Consider the following 21,735-nt stretch of genomic DNA (forward strand, 5'->3'; position numbering starts at 1 on the left):
GGGAAAGGCTGTCTGCTCTGTTTAGATGGACTCCAGCCAGGACCCTATAGCTTGCAAAGAGAGGCTTCCTTCAGGGAAGAAATCAAGGCCTGATGTCCTCCATTTTCCTCCCCACAGACCAGGGACTGAGCCCTAGTTCTAATGCCTTCTCACCACTTATGTGGTGAGCACAAAAATATTCACCTTACAAAACTGAGTTATCAAGGAAATGTTATCAGGAAATGTTCCTTTCCCTTCAATAGAAGGAGGAGGAAAGCCTATGGATATTCTTATGTCACGGGGATTCTAGACCTAGATAGACAAAAACCAAGCCAACCCTACCATTAGTCTTCCTGCTCTAAAACCACAGAGAAGAAAACTTTGGATAGGACAGCGAATTACAGATTTAGCAACACAGAGTCACTAAATAAGAATGATATGTGTGTACATACATATAATATGTACAATATATAATATATTCATATGTACATTTTTTTTGGTGCTGATACTGAGGCTTGAACTCAGGGCCTGTGCACTGTCCCTTAGATTTTTCACTTAAGGCTGCAGCTCTACCAATTAAACTACAGCTCCACTTCTGGCTTCTTGCTGGCTAATTGGAAATAAGAGTCTTATGGACTAGGGTGGCTTCAAACAGGGATCCTCAGCTCCTAACCTCTTGAGTAGCTAAGATTATAGGCATGAACCATTGCCCCCTGGCTTTTTTTTTAATTAATGAATACAACTCCATAAATTCTATCACAACTTGAGGGAGATTCCTTCCACCCTAAAAGTTGTCTCCAGAGAAATGGTAAGGACTTTTAACTTGTTGTTGTTATTATTGAGTGTTGTTGGGGATTGAAACTCTACCACTTGAGTCAAGATCTCTAGCCCAGGTTAGTTGGAGATGGAGTCTTACAGTCTTTTCTTCCTGGGCTGGCTGCAAACTGTGATCCTCCAGATCTCAACCTCTTGAGTAGCTAGGATTATATGTGTGAGCCACCACACTTACTGAAGCAACGACTTTATATACCATTTGGCTCCAGAGCAGCTCTTCATCAGCTCCCACCCTTGGTTGGAGTTGGCCTCCATCCCATTCCATCCCCCTTTCTTCTTTATGGATGTAAAAAATATATATAATGAAATAGCTGAACATAGTGGTGTATTGTATGCCTATGATCCCAGCTACTCAGGAGATGGAGATCAGGAGTGGCCAGATCAAGTTGTGGCCAGCCTGAGCAAAAAAACAACAAAAAACAAAAAACATGAGATTCCTATCTGAAAAATAAAGTTCAGAATGGTAGAACCCCTGACTAGCAAGGGCAAGGTCCGGAGTTCGAGTCTCAGTATCTCCAATACAGAGAGGGAAGGGGTGGGGGAGGAATCAGATGACCTTTAACAGCTTCTGTCTTGAGAGAAGCCAGTTTACTCGGTATGGAGAAACACTTCGGTGTAGGGCACTCAGATTGCCAACTGAGAGCACAGCACAATAAAGACAGGTGGTTCTAAGGTTCGGAGAGCCTCAAAGCTGGAGTAGAACCAACCCCACTCCTCCCTCCTCCCTCCCCACTCCCCACCCTCCCCATTCTCCGCCCCCCTCCCCCACCCCCCGCCCGCCCCCAGCCACCTCCATTCGGGGGCCTAGGTGGGCGGGGCTCCTCTCACACCTTTCCCGGCTACGCCAAGAGGAGGAGGCGGGACCGAGGCTCGGATGAACCAATGAGGACGACTCTGGTCCGGCGCTGCCGGAGAGTCAACCAATAGGCGTCTTGGGGGTGTGTCCAGGGAAATCCGGCTCTGAGCGTTTATAACAACCGGGATGCGGCACTTCGCTGCGCGCTCCGGTGCGGCTGAGACTTTCCAGCCCGGGCGCGGGGCGTGTGTCGCGGGCTCGGCGGGCTCGGCGGGCTCCAGCTCTCCCCGTGCAGCCCACAGACCCCGCTCCGCCCTCCCTCATCTCTTCCCGGCCATGGAGGCGTTGGTGTTCTCCCGGCGCCCGGGCCTGGCTCCCGCGGCCGCCGGCGTCCCCCTGGCCGCCGAGCCCGGCCGGCCGCTGGCGGAGGGGCTCCTCAAGTCGCCCAAGCCCCTGATGAAGAAGCAGGCGGTGAAGCGGCACCACCACAAGCACAACCTGCGGCACCGCTACGAGTTCCTGGAGACCCTGGGCAAGGGCGCCTACGGCAAGGTGAAGAAGGCGCGCGAGGGCTCGGGGCGCCTGGTGAGTGCTCGGCCGTCGGCGGGGGTCGGGCGGGCGTCGTGGGGGTGGAAGGCGGGGTCCACGGTTGAGGGGAGGAATGGGGGGGGTCTGTGATTGAGGGGACGACGTTCCGAGGCCTGCGAGCCCAGCCACCCCAGCCCTTAGAGAAGATGGGGCTGAGGTTCAAGTTTGCTTGGGAACAGACGTAAGTAGATGGACGTTACTTGGATGGACGCAGAGAGGACAGCGAAGGCGCCTGATCTTAGCAGAGGTTTTGATAAAAATGTTGAGCGGGGGGGCTGGGAAGGTGGCTCAGTGGTAGAGCGCTTGCCTTGCATGCATGAGGCCCCGGGTTCGATTCCTCAGCATCACATAAGCAAAAAGAAAAAAGCCAGAAGTGGCGCTGTGGCTCAAGTGGTAGAGCGCTAGCCTTGAGCTGAAGAGCTGAGGGACAGCTCCCAGGCCTGGAGTTCAGGCCCCACGACTGACAAAAAAAAAAAAAAATGTTGAGCGGATGGATGGATGGATGGATGGATGGGGAGAAGCCAGAGAAGGCATCTGGTTTTAGCTAGGGTGGGAGGAGGGATTTGGTCAAATGTAGGTGCTGGATGGATGGGTGGATGGATGGGTGGGGAGAATGAACAGAGAAGGCTCCTGATCTTAAGGGGGTTGATCGGATGTATGGGTTGAACAGATGGATGGATGGGTGGATGGATGGATGGGAAGAGGATGAAGGCACCCAGTCTTAGCAGGGACCTGATATGTGGCTGAACAGATAGGTGAGGTGTGGAGATTTTTCAACTCCTTACTCTCTGGTGGTCCAGCACACTATGGAGATGTAGGCATCTCCACTAAGGTGGGTTTGACACTGAGGTCCTTGCCAGCACTGAGTTGAGTCACAATTTCACTATGCTGTGCCTATTTGGGGCAATGTAAAACCAGTCTGTGGCTGGGAATGTGGCTTAGTGGTAGAGTGCTTGCCTAGCATGCATGAATCCCTGAGTTTGATTCCTCAGTACCACATAAACAGAAAAAGCCGGAAGTGGCACTGTAGGCTCATGGTAGAGTGCTAGCCTTGAGCGCAGGGAGGCCCAGGGACAGTGCCTAGGCACTGGCAAAAAAGAAAAAGGAAGGAAGGAAGGAAGGAAAAGGGAAAAAAAAACCAGTCTGTGGTGCTAGGTCTATTGGACTGAAGAAAACTTTAGGTTCCAGGGTCTTTTCAGGAGCTTACCCTGTTGGCTTAGTGTGTATATATTAGTCATAGTAATCTGTAACATTGAGAAAATTCCTTTGTTTCTGTTTTCTCAGTTTCCTCTTCTGCAAAAATGGAGAAAACACAACCTGCCTCACAAAGCTGCTAGGAAGATTGTAAGATATAAATGTGAACTTAAATTGGTCTTGATATGGAACTTGCTGTGAGAACTTTATCTATGTCTGAAAAGGCCAGCCCTAAAAGATGGCAAGTTTTCCAAAAGTTTGCTGAGAGTGGTTAACAGTGGTTCTCAAACTTGAGTCTAGTGTATATAGGAATTAGCTGAGGAGCTGACTTCTGTGGTTCCACACTAGGGGAATTTATTTTGAAGGCCTATAATTCACATTTTAAACAAGCCTTTTAGAGCAGGTGGTATAGGGATTATGTTTTGCCAAATCGAGTTGAGTTACTGGTTGTAAGGTAGGGGTGTTGTGTATGTGTGCTGTTTGTGAGGTAGGTGTGTGTGTGCATGCACACACGTATGGCTATGGTTTGCCCTGTTGGCAATTGCAAAGCTTCCTTCTCCAAACTGTTTGCTTTTACAGCCAGTAGCTAGTTTGAAATTCAATAAGTCGTTTCATTGGTAAAGGCAAGTAGATGGAGAAAGGGGTGGATTATGGCCCCATCAATAGGACCGAGTATGTTTTTCCTGCTAACGCCTGGCACAGTCCCCAGTTGCCTGCTGCCAGGTTACAGCTATTGGGCAATTAGGTACTTCCTGGCTTTCCTTTTCTTTCTCTTTCTATAAAGTGCAAGGGCCTGGTAAGGCTCTAGACTTGAGACTACTGGGCCGAGGCTTTATCAGGGACTTAACTGGAAAACAGTTGCTCTTGGCTTGTGCCCGGGCCTCTCATTGGGGAGGAAGACTGGACTGTGGAGACCAAGGTGGCTTAAACTGAGAAACTAAGATCAAAGTTCAGAGATTCCATCAGGCTGTTGGCTGAGGTCACTGTGAGGGGTGTGTGTGTGTGTGAGGAGAGAGAGAGAGAGAGAGAGAGAGAGAGAGAGAAAGAGAAAGGGGTTATTTGATTTCAGAGTACGATAAATCAGCTTTCAGTTTTCAAACCTCAGTGACTTTAGACAGGGATTGTAGCTCTTATTACATTGGACAGAGAATTCAGAAAAAAACAAAAAACTCTACGGCTTCCTTCCTGCCTCTTCCTGTGTGTAGGGAGCCAAGATCACTTAGGCGTGGGACCTGCTCTGAACCTTCCAGATCCATAGACCACCCAGTACTTCTGTTGGGAACTTGCGCAGGGTCTTGGAGAGCAGAATTGCACTGTGCTAATGATTTCTTAATTCTGGAGCATTACTGTCATCCCCACCCATCCACCCACATCTGGACTGTCCTCCCTGAAGAGAGAGAGATCTGATACCTCAAGATATATCAGTGAGAGAGAGGGGCACAGGGTCTGCCACAGACCTTCCTCAAATGGATGACAGAGGCTAGATACCCAGGAATACCTACTGGGTAACTTCCATCCCCAATCTCTTTCCACCTTTCCAGTACCTTTTCTACTCCCAGCCTGCCTAGATGGGTTTAGAGGGGCCAGATGGTCTTGTCTGGAGGGAGGGGCAAGTAGGTGGTTTAATGGCTGCTCCAGGAGGGCATCAGAGGAAAAATAAACATTTGCTCTGGCCCTTGGACACATTCCTGGTATCCAAATGACATTTCCTCCTGTGATTCTCCCTGCTCTCTTGACCACCCCTCCCCCTAAAGAGAAAAACACATGCTGGGGAGCTCTAGAATGACTGAACTCACTAAAGCCTTTGGCCTGATCTGTGTGGAAGTCCAGATGAGTAGCGCTGTGAGGTAGAGATTCTTCTGACTCTTTCATATATTGGATTGCCAAGTGAACTTGAACACGACTGCGCTAATCTACTTCCTGCATTGCCAGCTGGGGGAACTGCGACTCAGTGAGGAGAAGTGACTTGCCCTCTGGCTGGTTAGTAGCAGGCCTAAAGCAGAAGCCCTAGACTGTCCACCCAGGCTCTGGATGACCAAGTGCTGAGTCTTGGTCTGGAAATTGGCTTTGAGAGGAGCCTGGGCTTGCATCGGTGTGCTCTGTCATGCCAGCATCAGAGCTGCCAGCCTTTCCCAGTGCTCCAGGCAGTGCTGAGGGTGGGAAAAGTCACTAGGAGCCACCCCACCCCCACCTACTTGACTGCATTGGGGATTCCTGGATGAAAGGACTCTATTACATCCCCAGCTTTCAAGCTCTGTCCAGGAGGCTGCCTTGCTCAGAACCATGACTGCAAAAGTCATGCAGAGTCGTGGTTTCCACCACCTCTGTGCATCTCAGTTTCCTTGCCTGTTAAGTGAGATTAAATAAGAGAATAGATGTGATTTGCACAGCATAGCATCTGACACACACACACACAGTGTTATTGTCTGAACAAGTGTGGGTTTGGCCAAGTCTTACCATCCCTTTGCTGTGATCTCCTGTGTCCTGGGTCCCAAGAAGGACTATGGATTGTACTTAACTTTCCTTGAGACAAGCCACTGTGGGGTCTGCTTGGTTCAAAGCCTAGCTTCTCCCCTGGTTGACTTCAGAGAAGGGCTCCTGCTGGCCAGCTGCCAAAGGCGTGTTGGGCAGAAGCTGCCCTCCCAGCTCCGCCTGCACCTGCCTGCTCAGCAGCAGCAGGGAGGGAGGCTGCAGGCGACTCTTGTCCTTGGGCTCCAGCCAAACCACACAGGAGGGCTAGGCAGGGAAGCTCTTGCCCAGCAACTGGGCCTAGTAGCCTGGACAGTGACAAGAAGGGGGTTGCTTAGGGGGGAACTTTGGGGAGGTAGTCAGGTTCCCTCTCACAGCCCATCCCTGCTTCCTATCTGGTTCTCTGGCTCTTTCTTACCTGGTTTCTTACTCTATTCAGTCCTGTCCAGCTGAGCTCAGCCTTCCCTCCACTCTATCTAAGTGGGTCATCCTCCAGCTCCTTGCCTGCCTCCCAGACAGCGGCTGCTACGTGAAAGGCCAGAGAAGAGTCAAGGATCTTGGCTCCAACTCAGGGTGATAGCTGTGACTGGAGACGCCCAGTGTGTACCCTCTCCTAGCACCTATAAGCAGCATGTCCAAGTTGTCTTTGTCATCATCATTGTCGTCTTCTGCCTCTTCCTCCTCCTCTTTTCCTACGACTTTTCTACCACCCTTTTCTGAATGTAGATCTTTCCTGGTCAGAGTTCTAGGATGGAGGTGGTGTTTACCAGTGGAGCCCCCGCACTACCTCCCCAATGTGTTGGCAAAGGAGCCGAGCATGTTTGTATATCTGTAAGTGGGATGGGGTGGCCCGGGGCAATCATCCCTGGGCACTCCCTGCTCCAGGGATGGGAGGCAGGGCTGGACACCTCCAAGGAACTTTTGTCTTCTGAGATGGTAGCTTCTTCAGGCCACACCCTTCTGTCTCAGATCCTGATTCTGTCTCTTGATGCATTGAGGAGCCTTGGAAAAGTCATTGTTCCTGTCTGGACATCATTGTTCACTGTTTGCAAAATGGGATCCGGAGCTTAGCCCAGCTGCCTTTCCAGCTTGTAGGGATCCAGAGACAAGAAAATCACTGCGATAGTAGCAGCCAAAATACTGTCTGGCAGAAATTAGTCCCCCATAGAAAGCCTTGCAGCAATCCTTGGCTAGCATAGCAGCAGGTAGCCCGTTTCCTAAGAAGCTCAGCTTAAAAAAGCTGGAGATCACCCTGACAGGTGGATTTTTTTCTTCCCTGAATGCTCTGGCTGCCCCTCCCTAGCCCACCTCCCTTGGCTTGGCAAAGCTCCCTTATCCTTTTCTCCCAAGGTAACTCCCCGGTTTCTCCAGTGCTCCTGGAGGCCTCTGGCAGGCAGAGGCCTCAGCTGCCACTTCATCATGGCAGAATGGAATGGATTTGACTGCCAGTGCTCCTACCGGACTACACCAGCACACAGCAACTTCCAGTATTTGTCTGAATCCCCGATCCCTAGCACAGTGTCAAACACATAGTAAGTTTTGGCACATGTAGCCGTTTGGAAGATTGTTTGGAGAATCAATGTATGTTGATTCTTTAGATGATTCTGATTAAAACTAGCTAGCTCCCTTGAGCAGATCATTCTTCAAGCGACTGCCTTGACTTATACAAGCTGATAGGAGCAAATAAAAATTAGATCATTCCTAAGATCTGGTGGCCCAGTCCACTGGCCAGGTGCTCATATTCATATTTTCACCAACTGACTGTTCTTCCTCCTCCGATCTGAGAGTGGAGGCTATATAAACTACTGCATAAGCTTGGGTGATTTGGAGACTAGGAAGGGTAATATAACTAATTGTATCAGGACAAACCAGAACTATAGTTTGGGTGTGTGGCCTCTGAGTGACCTGGATAGTAGTTGGTTCCTTCTTTGGTTTCTCATTCAGCTTATTTTTGTCGGTCCTGGGGCTTAAACTCAAGACCTAGGTGCTGTCCCTGCGCTCTCTTGCTCAAAACTAGTGTTCTCCCACTTTGAGCCACAACTCCACTCCCTGTTTTCTGGTGGTTATTTGGAGATAAGCGTTTCACAGACCTACCCGGGCACCGGTGGCTCATGCCTGTAATCCTAGCTACTCAGGAGGCTGAGATCTGAAGATTGAGGTTCAAAGCCAGCCCAGGCAGGAAAGTCTGTGAGACTCTTATCTCCAATAAACCACTAGAAAACCAGTGGCGCTGTGGCTCAAGCAGTAGAGCACTCGCCTTGAGCTGAAGAGCGCAGGGACAGCGCCCAGGCCTAGAGTTCAAGCCTCACAGCGGACCAAAAAAAAAAAAAAGTTTCACAGACTTTCCTGCCTGGGCTGGCCTTGAACCACAATCCTCAGATCTCAACCTCCTGAGTAACTATGATTACAGGCGTGAGCCACCAGCATCTGGCTTAGTCAGCTTAATGTTATTCTAGAGCATAATTGCTAACTACTTTGCAGATGAGAACAAAGGTCTGTAAAAATTAGTTCTTGTAACAAAGATGGACTCCACCCAGGCCTGGGAAGAAGGGAAGAAAATTTTATCTGTGCAGAGGTTCCATTAACCAAAGGTCCACCTCAGAACAAAGCAATAAATATTTATTTGTGGTATGTGTTTGCTAGCAAACAGTTGTTAATGCTTCCTGTCTGCTGAGCTGTGTCTGGGCCTGTGGTGGTGCTGACTCTACTTTGTCAAAGCTAGGGAGAAGCCTGTGCTTCAGCCCAGGAAAGGCTGGAACTGGTAGCCCAGCCCCATTGGGGAGGTAGTATACTTTTTGTCTGTTACCTGCTTAACCTATGGAGGCCTGGTGATAGATCTTGCTTCCTTATTGAGAAAGGAAGTAAGTGAACTAGCCAAGCAGTGATTTCCTGGGTCCTCTTGTTAATAACTGGGCTCCTTTACCCCCACTTCTGAGTAGGAAAGCTCAACTTGCAGGTAGATGAACTACTCATCAGGGATGAACACTTCTGACTTCCAGGGCAGTGGGTTATGTATAAAGCACCCTTGGCCTAGCATGTGTGAGGCCCTGGGTTTGATCCTCAACACCACACACACATATATATACACACAAATTATAGGCTTTTAAGATTGAAAGATATGGATCTCAGGATTCACTGTGTACCTTCTAGCAACATAACATTCTTCCTGGCACCCCAAAATTCTTTTTGGAATTTGTCATGTAGGCCTTCATGTCTTTAGAACTCTGTGATAATTTCACTATCCTATTTGCTTGTGTGGACCTAACTATACATCTAAGATGGGCCTAGTCTCTGCATATGTGTGCATTGTAAACTCTCAAGTATTTTTCCTTGTCTAAAGAGTGATGCATGTTTCTGTATGATTGCTTTTTACTGTCTGCTCATACACTTTTTATGGCTCTTTGTATCTGAACAATTCACAGCATGTTACCCATTGATTTTAGAAACAAAGACAGAAAAGAACTAGCTCATTTAGTCCTCCCTTCCAGGAGAGAAAAGGGGTGTGGAGAAAGAGCAGTGTGGGAATGATACTCTGGGTTGCATCCAGAAGAGAATGGTGCCTCCTGATTGGAGGAGAATTCACAGCCTTTAACTCCTACCCCCGGCTTCAGACCCAGGGATTTTTATTCTGCTCAACAAGTGTGGGGGAAAGATGGGTGGGTAGGAGCAGGCCAGCCAGCCACCCAGGCCCTGCAGCTGCAGAGTGGGCCTCTCTAGCATCTCTGGGAGGAGGCTCCATGGTGACCCTGCCTCCCACCCGCCATTGTCCTTCCTGTTCTGCTCTGGGATGGCTGGAGTGGGGGCCTGCCCTCTTTCAGCTGCCGCAGCTTCAGGGGAGGAACAGGGTAGAGGGCACCTCATGGCTGGCCCGTTGCCTGGGTGACCGTGCCCAAGGCATTGTGAGCAGCTCCTCTACAGGATTAGGGCCATTCCACATTCTTGTCCTACCAGGGGGACATAGGCCTGCTGTCCCTGTGAGCCAAGCCGGAAGCCATTGTCTGCTTTCAGAGCCTGTGAAAGGGTAGATTAGAGGCCCCTCCCCTGGAGCAGGGGCTTCCTTCTCCTCCTCTGGCTCCTTTTGAATCTTGAGGGCGGCCAGCCCCCTGGGAAATGGAGTGAGGCGCTGTTTACCTCAGCCCTCAGAGTTCTCATCACTTGCCTGTGCTCTGTGAAGAGGAAGTCTTTGTGTTTACCATGCTAGTCCTTGGACAGGACTTGCCAGGAACTGACCAGAATGGGATGCCCCGCCCACCCTGCCCTGTCCCCATCTAGCAAGTCTCCCTCCTCCCTCCCCACCCCACCCCAGCAGGTCCTCAGCCTCTGAGGGCCCTGTGGCATTTGTACAGCTCACGACATAGAATCTGATCAGGAAAACCCCTCCATCAGGAAAACCCCTCCGACAACTCCATTCAACTTATTTACTTACAAGAAAAGAAAACTGAGACTCAGGGGTGGGGCCCCCTCATGGGCTCTCCCTCCCCACCCCTACCCTCTACACCCCTACTCAATGCTTCCAGCCCGTCTTCTCTTTAGTCACTGTGGCCTGTGCCTTGTCCAGGAGCAGAGCCAGACCCAGGCAGGCTCCTCAGTCTCTAAAAGCTGGGCTTTGAGTTCCTTCTCCATTTCCTCCTTCCCTCCCTACTTCCTGAACCCACCACTGACACCAGCCAGTGTGGGGAGGGGTGTTGCCCTTATATGGTATTTTCACCTTGCTGAAGATGAAGATAGCAGCCTCAGAGGACTATGTAACTGTCTTGTTGTTTGTTTGCTTGTTGCTAGGCAAGGGACATTCCTCACCTGAACTACACACTGCAGATCCATGGTTTTGTTTTCTTCATTTCTTGGTGATTTTTTTATTGTAATAAAAAAAAATACATAAAATTTACCTTTGTCTGTATGTGTGTGCCAGTCCTGAGCTTGAACACAGGGCCTGGGCACTTTTGTGCAAAGGTCGTACTCTGCCACTGAAGCCACAGCTCTGCTTCTGGCTTTTTGATGGTTAACTGGAGATAAGAGTCTCCTGGCTGGCTTCAAACTGTGATCCTCAGATCTTAGCCTCTTGAGTAGCTAGAATTACAGCTGTGAGCCACCGGTGCCCAAACTTATGTGGATAATTCAGTACATCTACAATTAAGTAATCTACAATACTATAAGTCATCAACCACTGTCTATTTCTATTTTTTTTTGTCATTCCCAAACAGAAGTTTTGGTACCCATTAAATAATAACATACCATTCCACTCTCGGACTTTGTGGCCTGGCAACCTCTGTTTACTTTCTGTTTCTATATTTATTTGCCTGTCATAGGTACCTCATAAAAGTGGATCACACATTGACCTCTTGTGACTTGGCTTATTTCACTGAGCAGAGTATTCTTAAAGTTCAGTCATAACAGGTGTCAGGATTTCATTCCTTTTCATGATCAAATAATAATTCATTGTATAAGTATACCGTACTTCATCCATCCATCTAGTGATGGACATTTAGCTTGTTTAATCTGTAGCAATGTAATTTACAGTACTGGGGCAGAACAAGGAATGAGCTCGGAATCAGATGGCCAGCTTGTGGCAGTGAATGACTGAAGCTTTGAGCAGAGCACTGGGTCTCGGGGTCCTGTTTTTCTCATCTATAAATGAAGATGGCGATGCCACTTCTGTGCTTACTTCTCAGAGTTGTTGTAAAGACCATTTACTAATTAATGCCTGCCCACTCTGTGCCAGGCACTACCTGCAATCAAGATTCCAGTGGTGAACAGAACAGGCCCCTCAACGTGTCCTCACGGCACACTACAGGAGATTTGCTTTGTAAATCTTAAGGAATCAGCCTTACTGATATAGATTGTTACCGTCCTCAGTCATCTGTAGACTCTGAATCAGAAGGCTATTGGTGGCTGGGCTGCAGCAGCCCCACCCGACTCCCCACTCCCCACTGAGAACCTTTTCTAGAAGCCTCTCTGCTACCTACCCTGTTGAAGAGTGGGATAACTTCTGAAGGTATTCTTGGGTCTGTATAGCAGTCACAGGCAAAGCCTCAGGGCAGTCCTGGCAGCCTCTTCTGGACGGGCCACTGAAGACCTTTCTCCTCAATCTCCTGCATTCTTTCCTCCCAGGTGGCCATCAAGTCAATCAGGAAAGACAAAATTAAGGATGAGCAAGATTTACTGCACATACGGCGAGAGATTGAAATCATGTCGTCACTCAACCACCCCCACATCATTGCCATCCATGAAGGTACAGTGGCAGAGCATCTCGGAGCTGTGTGTCTGTATACACGTGTGTGTGTGTGTGTGTGTGTGTGTGTGTGTGTGTGTGTGTGTGTGTGTGTGTTTGTGTGTAAAAGAGTCAACCAACAACGCAGAATAATAAGGAAACAGGCTAAGTTCAAACTGGATAAAGTCACTGAGTGTTCTGCTCACACTCAATTACAGACAGTGCTGGAATCGAACTCAGTTGCTCTACCACTGAGCTACACCCCCCCCCCAACTGCAGGCTTTTTATTGGTGTTGTTGTTATTATTTCTGTTAGGTTTTCCCTGCTTAACTCCATGTCCCCAGCCAGTGAGATCTTTGGCAACCCTGGGGAGGCTGAATCATAGGTAGACGCGCACCTGTCTCAGGAATGTGGAGCCTCTCAAGCCAGGCCTCCCAGGTCTGCTCTGTGCCCTGAATCAGGCCTGCCACAGGCTGTCTCCTACTTTCCCTGTCTTTCTCAGCCTCCATTCCTCTGACATCAGTACTGACTTTTCCCTGCCAGCTGCCCTCCTCCCTGCGACCCAGACAACAAAGTGGGCAAGAGAGGGAAAGGGGGAGAGCCTCCCACACGCACCTGTCTGCTTCTAGCCTTTACGTAATATCAGTTAGATGGGAAACCAGGGTTCGCAGTAGCAGTAGGAGGGAGAGAAGGGAGACCGTGGCTTTGTCCTCTGTCTAGAGATTCCTGGTGGGAAAAACAAAACAAAGCAAAACAAAACAGGCACTCTTGAGTCTATAGGAAGATAAAGGGCAGAGCTAAGATGTGGGCCCCATGGCTTAAGCCTGAAGTGGCTGAGAAGGCTAATTGTAGTCTGCGAGCTTCCTTCAGGGAAGAGTGGGCAGATAGCGATATATTGGTTAAGTCAAGCTTGGTGATTGGGTTCTCTGTGTGTGTGTGTGTGTGTGTGTGTGTGTGTGTGTGTGTGTGTGTATACACATGCATATATATACATTTTCCTCACACCTGTATGTCCACCTGGGTCTAAGAACTGAGTCTAACCCTTGGGATCACATCCTTACTTTAGGCAATTGTGAGTTGGGAAGGAAGATTCCAATTCTGGGAACTGACTTCAACCCTAGTTGCTCCCCAGAATGCACCTTGGCTGGCTGTTGATTCCCATTTTTGTGGTATATAAAAGTTGCACACCTGCACAGATGTAGAGTCTGGGTCGGGTACCCCCAGTGCCAGGGCTTCCGTGTTTCCCCTAAAAAAAAAAAGTCCTTTCCTTCTGAACTTGCCTTTGAGTGTCTTGAGCCAGGACTTGTGTTAGGAGAGGCTCCTCCTCAGAGGCCAGACAGCGATAGCACTGGAGCTAGACAAACCAGACAAACTCATAGGACCCGTTTGACACAAAGACGCAATGTCATGGACATGCGTGTTCCAACACACATGGAGCTGAAGGGCCAGTTGGGCGAACCAGCGGCTGGCTGCCTTTCTAGAGATCTGGAACCAGGACAGGGGCTGAGGCAGTGAGAAAGCCCCTCCTACATGTGAAGATGGACCAGCTGGGGTGGGCTGGCTGCCAGAAAGCCAGCTAGTCGGCTAACACCACCTATTTATTAATGGCTTCTATGTGTAAGGCCATATGCATGGGGCCTTAGCCCGTGTACTTTGGATGGGATGTCAAAGACAATGGCAGTGATGGACGTCTCTGCTCTCCTCCATACCACAGCATTCACAGTCCACTTGTGTAGGCTTTTAACCCTCTTCTGATCCTCAGGAGAGACAGTGTTATTTTCATTATTTTTCAAATTTATTCATGAAGATACTGATAATAAACAGTAGGGTCCATTTCTTTTTAAGTGTTTTGTTAGTGGGAGGGTTTTTTGTTGTTGTTGTTGGTAGTAGTGGTGGTGGTAGTGCTAGTGCTAGTGCTAGTACAAAGGCTTGAACTTAGAGCCTGGGCCCCATCCCTTAGCTTTTTACTCAAGGCTAGTGCTATACTACTTGAGCCAAAGTTTCACTTCTAACTTTTTGCTGGTTAGTAGATGAATCTCATGGATCTTCCTGCCTCAGCTGGCTTTGAATTATACCAGATCTCAGCCTCCTGAGTAGCTAGGATTGCAGGCGTGAGCCTCTGGTGTTCAACATCAAGTGCTTCTTTATATGTCAGACACTATGCCAGCTTGCTCAGACAAACCCAGAGCTATCATAGACTTTTAACCTGTTCCTCAGTCCAGCCCTGTGAGGTTGTTGTGATTCTCTTACTTCTCAAATAAGGATACTGCATAGTGGTTGAAGAACTTGTCCAAGTTTATCCAATAAACCTAGAATCTTACTGATATATCTGAAAGAGTTTTGACCAAGATTTCAAATAGATTTTGAAACAGTCTTGAGTTCTGATTATCTAATAAGCCTGCAGAGTCTTACTGATATATCTGAAAGAGATTTGACCAAGATTTCAAAACAGATTGTGAAATAGTCTTGAGTTCTGCATCTAGGGGCCTGACCTTTCATTCCCATCAGCCATAGCTGCTTGGGAGTTTGCAGGGTACTTTTTAGAGTCCTCCAAAGCCTGTCCTTGGCCACTGCCCTTGATCTGTGTTTGTTGCTCCTGTAGATGCTGAGTGTTTCAAGCCCCTTCTCACCACCATGCTCCCTGTTAGTAGACATTTCTGGAGAGAGTTCCTCTCTGGTGGGGGCGGGAACAAGGATGTGGTGTGGCCTCCAGTGGGAGCAGTGCATTCTGGGAGGTCCTCACTGTCCTGCCTTGTTCTATCTAGTGTTTGAGAACAGTAGCAAGATCGTGATTGTCATGGAATATGCCAGCCGGGGAGACCTGTATGACTATATCAGCGAGCGGCAGCGTCTGAGTGAGCGCGACGCCCGGCATTTCTTCCGGCAGATCGTCTCCGCTGTATACTACTGTCACCAGGTAAGCACTCTCTCCCCACTGCCCCCACCAAGTTCTGAGCGGGTAGTTCCTGAGACTTGGGGGCGGGGGGGTTGGTTTGGTCCCCAGAGAGGCCATGACTTGTCCAACATCGCACAGAAAGACAGAATGACTTCTAGATTCTCAAGTCAGGAAATGTTAGCATGTCTGGCTTTGAGTCGCTCAGCCAGGGATGGAAGAAGCCAGGCCTTTTGTGCATTATATATTGTGTGTGTGTGTGTGTGTGTGTGTGTGTGTGTGTGTGTGTGTGTGTGTGTGTGTGTTTTCCATTTACTTGAATACCTCCTTCTTTCAGAATGGGATTGTCCACCGTGATCTCAAGCTAGAGAACATCCTCTTAGACGCCAATGGAAACATCAAGGTGAGCCACATTTTTGGTTTCTAGAACCTTCCCCTGTCATACTTTCTAACTTTTTTACACAATCTCCAGCCAGGTACTTAGTGGGTCCCTGAAGGAGTTAGCAAAGCTCAGACTTCTGTTACTGGTACTCACAGGGACCTGGGTCATTGTCCATTCCAACACTTCCTTTATGGCCTCAAGAGGAGGGGGTGACAGACACAAAGTCACCTCAATCAAGGTCTTTACCTCTAGGACCAGTGCTCTTTTCCTGTCAGGAAGCTAATGAGGAATCTAAATCTAGGGTCAGTGTTCACTTATAACCTTCGGACTGGCCTGAGTTCTCCTCCCAGTGTGCGTGTGTGTGCACACGCCTCTGTTCAGGCCCCTGGGCACCTTTCCCTACCAGCCTAGTACCCTGATACCACTTCTCATTCTCTGTAGCTGCCTCTTGTCAGGCTAAAGTAATTAGATTTAGTGCAGTTAGGAGCCGTTCATGCAGATGGCATAACGTCAGATCCCAGGGTTGGAAGGGGGAGACAGCACCAGGCAGCTGAGGCAGGGCTGGCCTGGAGACAGCGGGGAGGTTGACTCAGTGTTATAACCCTCTTCAGAATCTTCCTGACACACGATTAAGTCTCCTCAGTGGTTCCTGCCCTCTGCCCTGAGATACCCCGGGTGCCAAGTTCTTAGTCTATGCCCCTTACCCAGACATTTCCCAGAGCAGGTGGAGTTTCTTTGATGCTGACCAGGGAGGCTGGGAGGTCAGAAGCAATGAGCCTACATAGCCAAGACAAGCCTGTACTTTCCTATCTTCCGTACTTTCCTATCTCCCATCATAGGCCATATGGGTTTACCTGGCAACTGTTTGGTAAGAGAACAATAAAACCATAAAAAAAAAAAAAAAAGGAGCCAGGGTTTCATAAACTGCCCCTCCCTGCCCTCAGCACACATGACCCTCTGATGTGGGAGCAACAGGGCTCTGACCTCTACCTCTTACTGATGTTAGGCAGGGGAGGGCTGCTGCCGAGTGAGAAGATGGGGTTGGAACCTCTCAAGTTCTCCAATTCAGAAAGTTCAGGGAGACCTAGGAAAGATTCAAGATCTTAAGCCACAGGAAGCATGATCAGGAGGATGTGCAAGAGCATCTCTGGTGGAGACCACAGCATGAGCATAAACAAAGGGGTCTAGGGACCCCTCACTGACACAGAGCCTGAGCTGTGTTAACCATGTCCGCTGTGGACTGGGAGTCAAGGAGGCCCTTTCTATGGCGTCTGGAGTTCCAGAAGGGCCAGCAAAGAGCTGCTGAACAACCTAGGCCTCCGTGTGATGTGCGTCCTGCATTTGTCTCCATCCTGCAGATTGCTGACTTTGGTCTCTCGAACCTCTACCACCAAGGCAAGTTCCTACAGACGTTCTGCGGGAGCCCTCTCTACGCCTCCCCCGAGATCGTCAACGGGAAGCCCTACATGGGCCCAGAGGTGAGCCGCCTTTCTCTGCCCACCTGCCAGAGTCTTAACTTTACATCCTGTGCAATACGGGAGCTAGTTTTCTACTCACTTTCTTGGTTTTAGAGCACACACACACAAACACACACACACACAACCCTAACATAAAGCAATGACTTGCCACGCACCAGTGGCTCCTACCCGTTCTCCGAGCTACTCAGGAGGCTGAGACCTGAAGATTGCAGTTTGAAGCCAAGCCTGGGCAGTCCATGAGACTCTTTATCTCCAATAAACTAGTCAGAAAAGGCCAGAGGTGGTAGTGTGGCTCGAATGGTAGGGCACTAGCCTTGAGTAAAAAGAAGCTCAGGCACAGCATCCAGGCTCTTGAGTTCAAAAAAAAAGAAGAAAAGCGATGCCTTGTCAAGCCTCTAGGCAAGAGTGGCAACTGGTTTAGAACTGAGGTCTCCTGGCTCCTCTTGTTTTTTACCCTTTCATTCTCCTAACCCTCGGGCAGTGGCATCCGTCACCACCACCACCCAACACTGCTCTGCTCCTGTGCATGTGGCTGTGGGAGGCGATTGACATCAGTCCCCTCGGAGCCTCGCCTCTGTCTGCAGCTTCCCTACTCACCCCAGTCGTCCTCAGATGCGCTGGTCTGACTTCTCCATGCTGTACCCTTTACCCTGGTGTCGGAGATGAGGCTGCAGCCCGAGGCACATGGGCAACCTTGCTGACCCTTCCCTCCTCCCTCAGGTGGACAGCTGGTCGCTGGGTGTCCTACTTTACATCCTGGTACACGGCACCATGCCCTTCGATGGGCAGGATCATAAGACGCTAGTGAGGCAGATCAGTGACGGAGCCTACCGGGAGCCACCCAAACCCTCTGGTGAGTGATAGTTGTGTAGTTTGTGTCTGTGTGGAGGTGTCTGGTTAAGATGCCCTCCACAGCCATCTCTCCGGGGCCTAGGACCTCCAAGGAAGGAGGCCATGTCCCTTCTTTCCTTCCTCATAGGCATGCTTGAGTAAGCCTTGGGAAGTGCATCCTTAGGTCTAACTTAGGTCCTCTTTGCTACAGTTGTGTCGTTTCCTATTGCCTCTGAGCTCATCTTAGAGTTCATTTGTCTGCGCATGTGTATCACAGGCAGGAAGAAGAATAGGAGAGCCATAAGTCCTTTCCTTAAAAGGAGTAAAATTGAGGGTCCATGAAGGAGTCATGGGACAGAGGCAAAAGCAGTCAATCCAGGAAAGCCAGCCTGGGAAGCTGACCCGGGCCATATATGGAGCCCACAGAGCCAACACACCTATGTGACCCAGGGGGAAGCAGTGTCTCAGGGCGATCTCATTGCAGAGGGACCGTGGGGTACCCATGCTCGCGGCTGCCAAACTGAAGCCCCCTGCCTTTCATCTTCCAGATGCCTGTGGCCTTATCCGGTGGCTATTAATGGTGAACCCCACCCGCCGAGCCACACTAGAGGATGTGGCCAGCCATTGGTGGGTCAACTGGGGTTACACCACCCGTGTGGGGGAGCAGGAAACTCCGCGAGACAGTGGGCACCCTGGCAGCGACTCTGCCCGCGCCTCCATGGCTGACTGGCTCCGCCGTTCTTCTCGCCCCCTCCTGGAGAACGGAGCCAGGGTGTGCAGCTTCTTCAAGCAGCATGCCCCTGGAGCTGCCGTGCCAAGCCTGGAACGCCAGCATTCGCTCAAGAAGTCCCGCAAGGAGAACGCCATGGCCCAGTCTCTGCAGGGGGACCCCGCCGAGGACGCCTCCCCTCCTCGCCCTAGTAAGAACAATCTCAAGCTGCCAAAAGGCATCCTCAAAAAGAAGCCCTGCACCTCCACCTCTTCCTCTTGCTCCTCCGAGGGGGTACGGGAGGCCCCTCAAGAACTCGGCCCTGTTGTTTCCCACAATCCAGGGCAGACGGCCCCCCTCCTCCCCAAGAAGGGCATCCTCAAGAACTCACGCCAGCGCGAGTCTGGCTACTATTCCTCCCCGGAGCCCAGCGAGTCCGGTGAGCTCTTGGATGCAGGCGATGTGTTTGTGAGTGGGGACCCCGTGGAACAGAAGCCCCCCGAAGCCTCGGAGCTGCTTCTGCACCCCAAGGGTATTCTCAAACTCAACGGCAAGTTCTCCCGCACGAACTTGGAGCTCCCGGCCCCCCCAACCTTCGGCTCCCTGGACCAGCTGGCCTCCCCTCGCCCCCCACCTCGGGCCAGCCGCCCATCGGGGGCCGTGAGTGAGGACAGCATCTTGTCCTCTGAGTCCTTTGACCAGCTGGACTTGCCGGAGAGACTCCCCGAGACTCCTCTGCGGGGCTGTGTATCTGTGGACAACCTCCTGGGGCTGGAGGAGCCCCTTCCCGAGGACTCTGGCAGCTGCCTGAGGCGCTGGCGGCGGGACCCTCTGGGGGAGAGCTGCTTTTCCCTCACAGACTGCCAGGAAGTGACCGCAGCTTACCGGAAGGCACTGGGGATCTGCTCAAAGCTCAGCTGAGGGGGACAGAGCTGTGGCCCCCGTCTGGGCAGGCTCTGAGATGCAACTGGCTGTGCCCTGAAGGGAGAGAGCTTCTCTCCCCTGCCTCCAGGACCAGCATCCCAGCTCAAAAGTAGCCAGGGTTTGCTGGAGTTCCTGGGGAGCCAGCGCCTCAGGCCGGCTTCCCTGGACTGGGGAGGGCAGGACAGGAGAGCAGGCAAACGAAGTGTGGAAGGCTTCAGGATTTCAGCCCTACTGAGCCAGCAAGGGGATTCAGGGAAAGAGTAGAGATGCAGGGGGCACCGAGGAAGGCCCAGCCAGAGTCCTGGTTGGGCCAATGAAAGGCTACAGAGACCTAGAAAGGTTGCTTACGCCATTAGCACCTGCTGCCTATGCTGCTTGAGTTACGCTTATTGCCATCCAAGCCCCACCCCTTCCTCCTCATTCTCTGCCAAAGTGGAGCCCTGTCTTTACCCAGTTCCCAGCATTGATATGGCAGCCTCAGGTGCCTGGGGAATTCTGGGTGTAAAAGGAAGCAACCTCACAGAGGCTGCCTCCTCTTTCCATCCTCCAAACCTGGCCTGAGCCTCCTGGAGTTGCTGCTATGGATCTAAGACTTGAAAAGACTTTGGCTGCTGTTTGATTTCATCATCTCAAGGGGCCCAGACTCCTCCGGACCTCACATTCTCCAGCATCTGCCTCTAAGCTGTTCCTCAAGTCTACACTGTGGATGTGTCTATTTCCCTGGGCTTGAAGGGTCCTAGAATGTATTTATTTATTTTGTAATGTTCTCAGTTGTATGTGTGTGTGTGTGTGTGTGTGTGTGTGTGTGTGTGTCTGTCTGTCTGTCTGTCTGTCTGTCTGTTTGTCTGTCTGTCTCATTGTTCTCGATAATGTGAAAGCTCTGGGAAGTCCTCTACCGTGTCTCATCCTCATGTACACATAATCCCCTCTCATCAGGGGTGGGGGTCCCTCTCAGCCCCTCACATCGCTCACTTACACTGTCTGGAGATGGGTCTCAGGTCCCTTTGCTCCACAGACCAGAAAAGAACCGTTCCATTAAAAGCAGAATGGTGATTGAAAAACAGCTTCTGTTCTCTTGGGGCAGGGGCGCGGAGGGGGAGGGGAGTGGGGAAGGCAAGACTTTGTGCCTCCTCTTAACACACTCCGGCGTGAGATCCAGAGAAACTGCTTAATCCAAATGGGACAAAAGGGCTGGAGGCAGAGTGGCAGAGTTCAGTCGCAGAATACTTGCTTAGCATGCAAGCTGGAGCCCCAAGAAACACACACACACACACACAAAGACGACAATAAAAACAAAACAAAACTCTCTGGGGTCCTTAAACTCTGGGGTGCACCTGCACCGACTATAAGGGCCTGACCCTGAAAAGCACTAGGGTAGAAAAGCCCAGGTGGAGGTCCCATAGTCCTCCCAGAAAATGGTCTAGCAAATAATCTACACCCCCACCTCTCTCTCACCGCCCCCCCCCCATCTGCTTGTAGCCCTGTCCTTCGCTGCTTAAAGATGCCCAGGCAGCCTTTCTTGTCTCCCGCTAAAGAAATCTCCTTTCCCTTCTCCGTTGCCTGGCTGCTTCTCAGCCTGCGCTCTCAGAGGAAGTAAAGAATGCCTGGAATGTCCCCTCCCCCCCCTCCAGACCAGCCCCCTCTCCCCCCTGCAGAGCATTCCCGCTGCCCAGCTCCATTGAGAAACTCCCGGGCCCAAAGGACTTCTGATGAAAACAGCTAGGCTAAGGACAAAGTGCGGGCAGGCAGCTGGTGGGCACTGGCTCCGGGCAGCCTTCCTCCCCAAGCCTGACCTGCTCTGGTATTTAGTCCCCTGAACTTCCCCAGTTCTGGCCAGCTCCAGCTAACTACTCCACAGCGCACCTGGCCATCCTCCAGTCCGCCAGGGTGGAATTGGACCCCACTCTGCACCTGGAGAGCTGGGGCAGTCACTGAGTCTGAGGAAGAGACTGAGAGGGGCCAGGCCACTTTGGGGTCAAGGTGAGACAGGGAATATGAGATTACCTTGGTGACACCTGGGGTATTTGGCGTGACAGATGTGTCCTGAGGTCCTAGCTCTGAGCTAGGGTATGGGAAGCATCACAAAAATACAGAGGTGGGTCTTCACTCTCAAGAACAGTAGTCAGGCCTGGACCTCAGGCCCTGAGTTCAAACCCCAGAAACAGTGCCCCAACACACACACAAACTAATCTCCTTTGTTTCTTACACTGGGCTACAGCAGATCCTAATGTGCTAGGCTCTGAGACAGACAGGCCACTGCAGATGGCCAGGGGAGGAGGTTACAGACTGGAGACCAAGGTGGTACAAGTAACTCAAATCCAATGAGAAATGATGCAGCTAACATGGGATAAGAGAAAGAAGAATTGCATTCTAGAAGATACTAGGACCCACCAATTTTATTTCTGTGTTAGGTATACACCTTACAGCCTGGTGCAGGCTATGCAAGTGCT

The 21,735-nt window shown here is 50.7% G+C and overlaps 1 protein-coding gene across 1 annotated transcript; it reads left to right on the forward strand.

The window, feature by feature from the left end:
• Positions 1 to 1,834: 1,834 nt before the first annotated feature.
• Nuak2 (NUAK family kinase 2) lies at positions 1,835 to 20,348 on the forward strand. The gene is made up of 7 exons (XM_042682013.1): positions 1,835 to 2,194; positions 11,969 to 12,089; positions 14,834 to 14,985; positions 15,299 to 15,364; positions 16,702 to 16,821; positions 17,542 to 17,674; positions 18,201 to 20,348. The coding sequence occupies exons 1-7, from the start codon at positions 1,946 to 1,948 to the stop codon at positions 19,280 to 19,282; spliced, it is 1,923 nt and encodes a 640-aa protein (XP_042537947.1). The 5' UTR covers positions 1,835 to 1,945; the 3' UTR covers positions 19,283 to 20,348.
• Positions 20,349 to 21,735: the final 1,387 nt, after the last annotated feature.

The sequence above is a fragment of the Dipodomys spectabilis genome, unplaced genomic scaffold, assembly GCF_019054845.1.
Source record: "Dipodomys spectabilis isolate Male_0828 unplaced genomic scaffold, ASM1905484v1 ptg000069l, whole genome shotgun sequence".
Classification (NCBI taxonomy): domain Eukaryota; kingdom Metazoa; phylum Chordata; class Mammalia; order Rodentia; family Heteromyidae; genus Dipodomys; species Dipodomys spectabilis.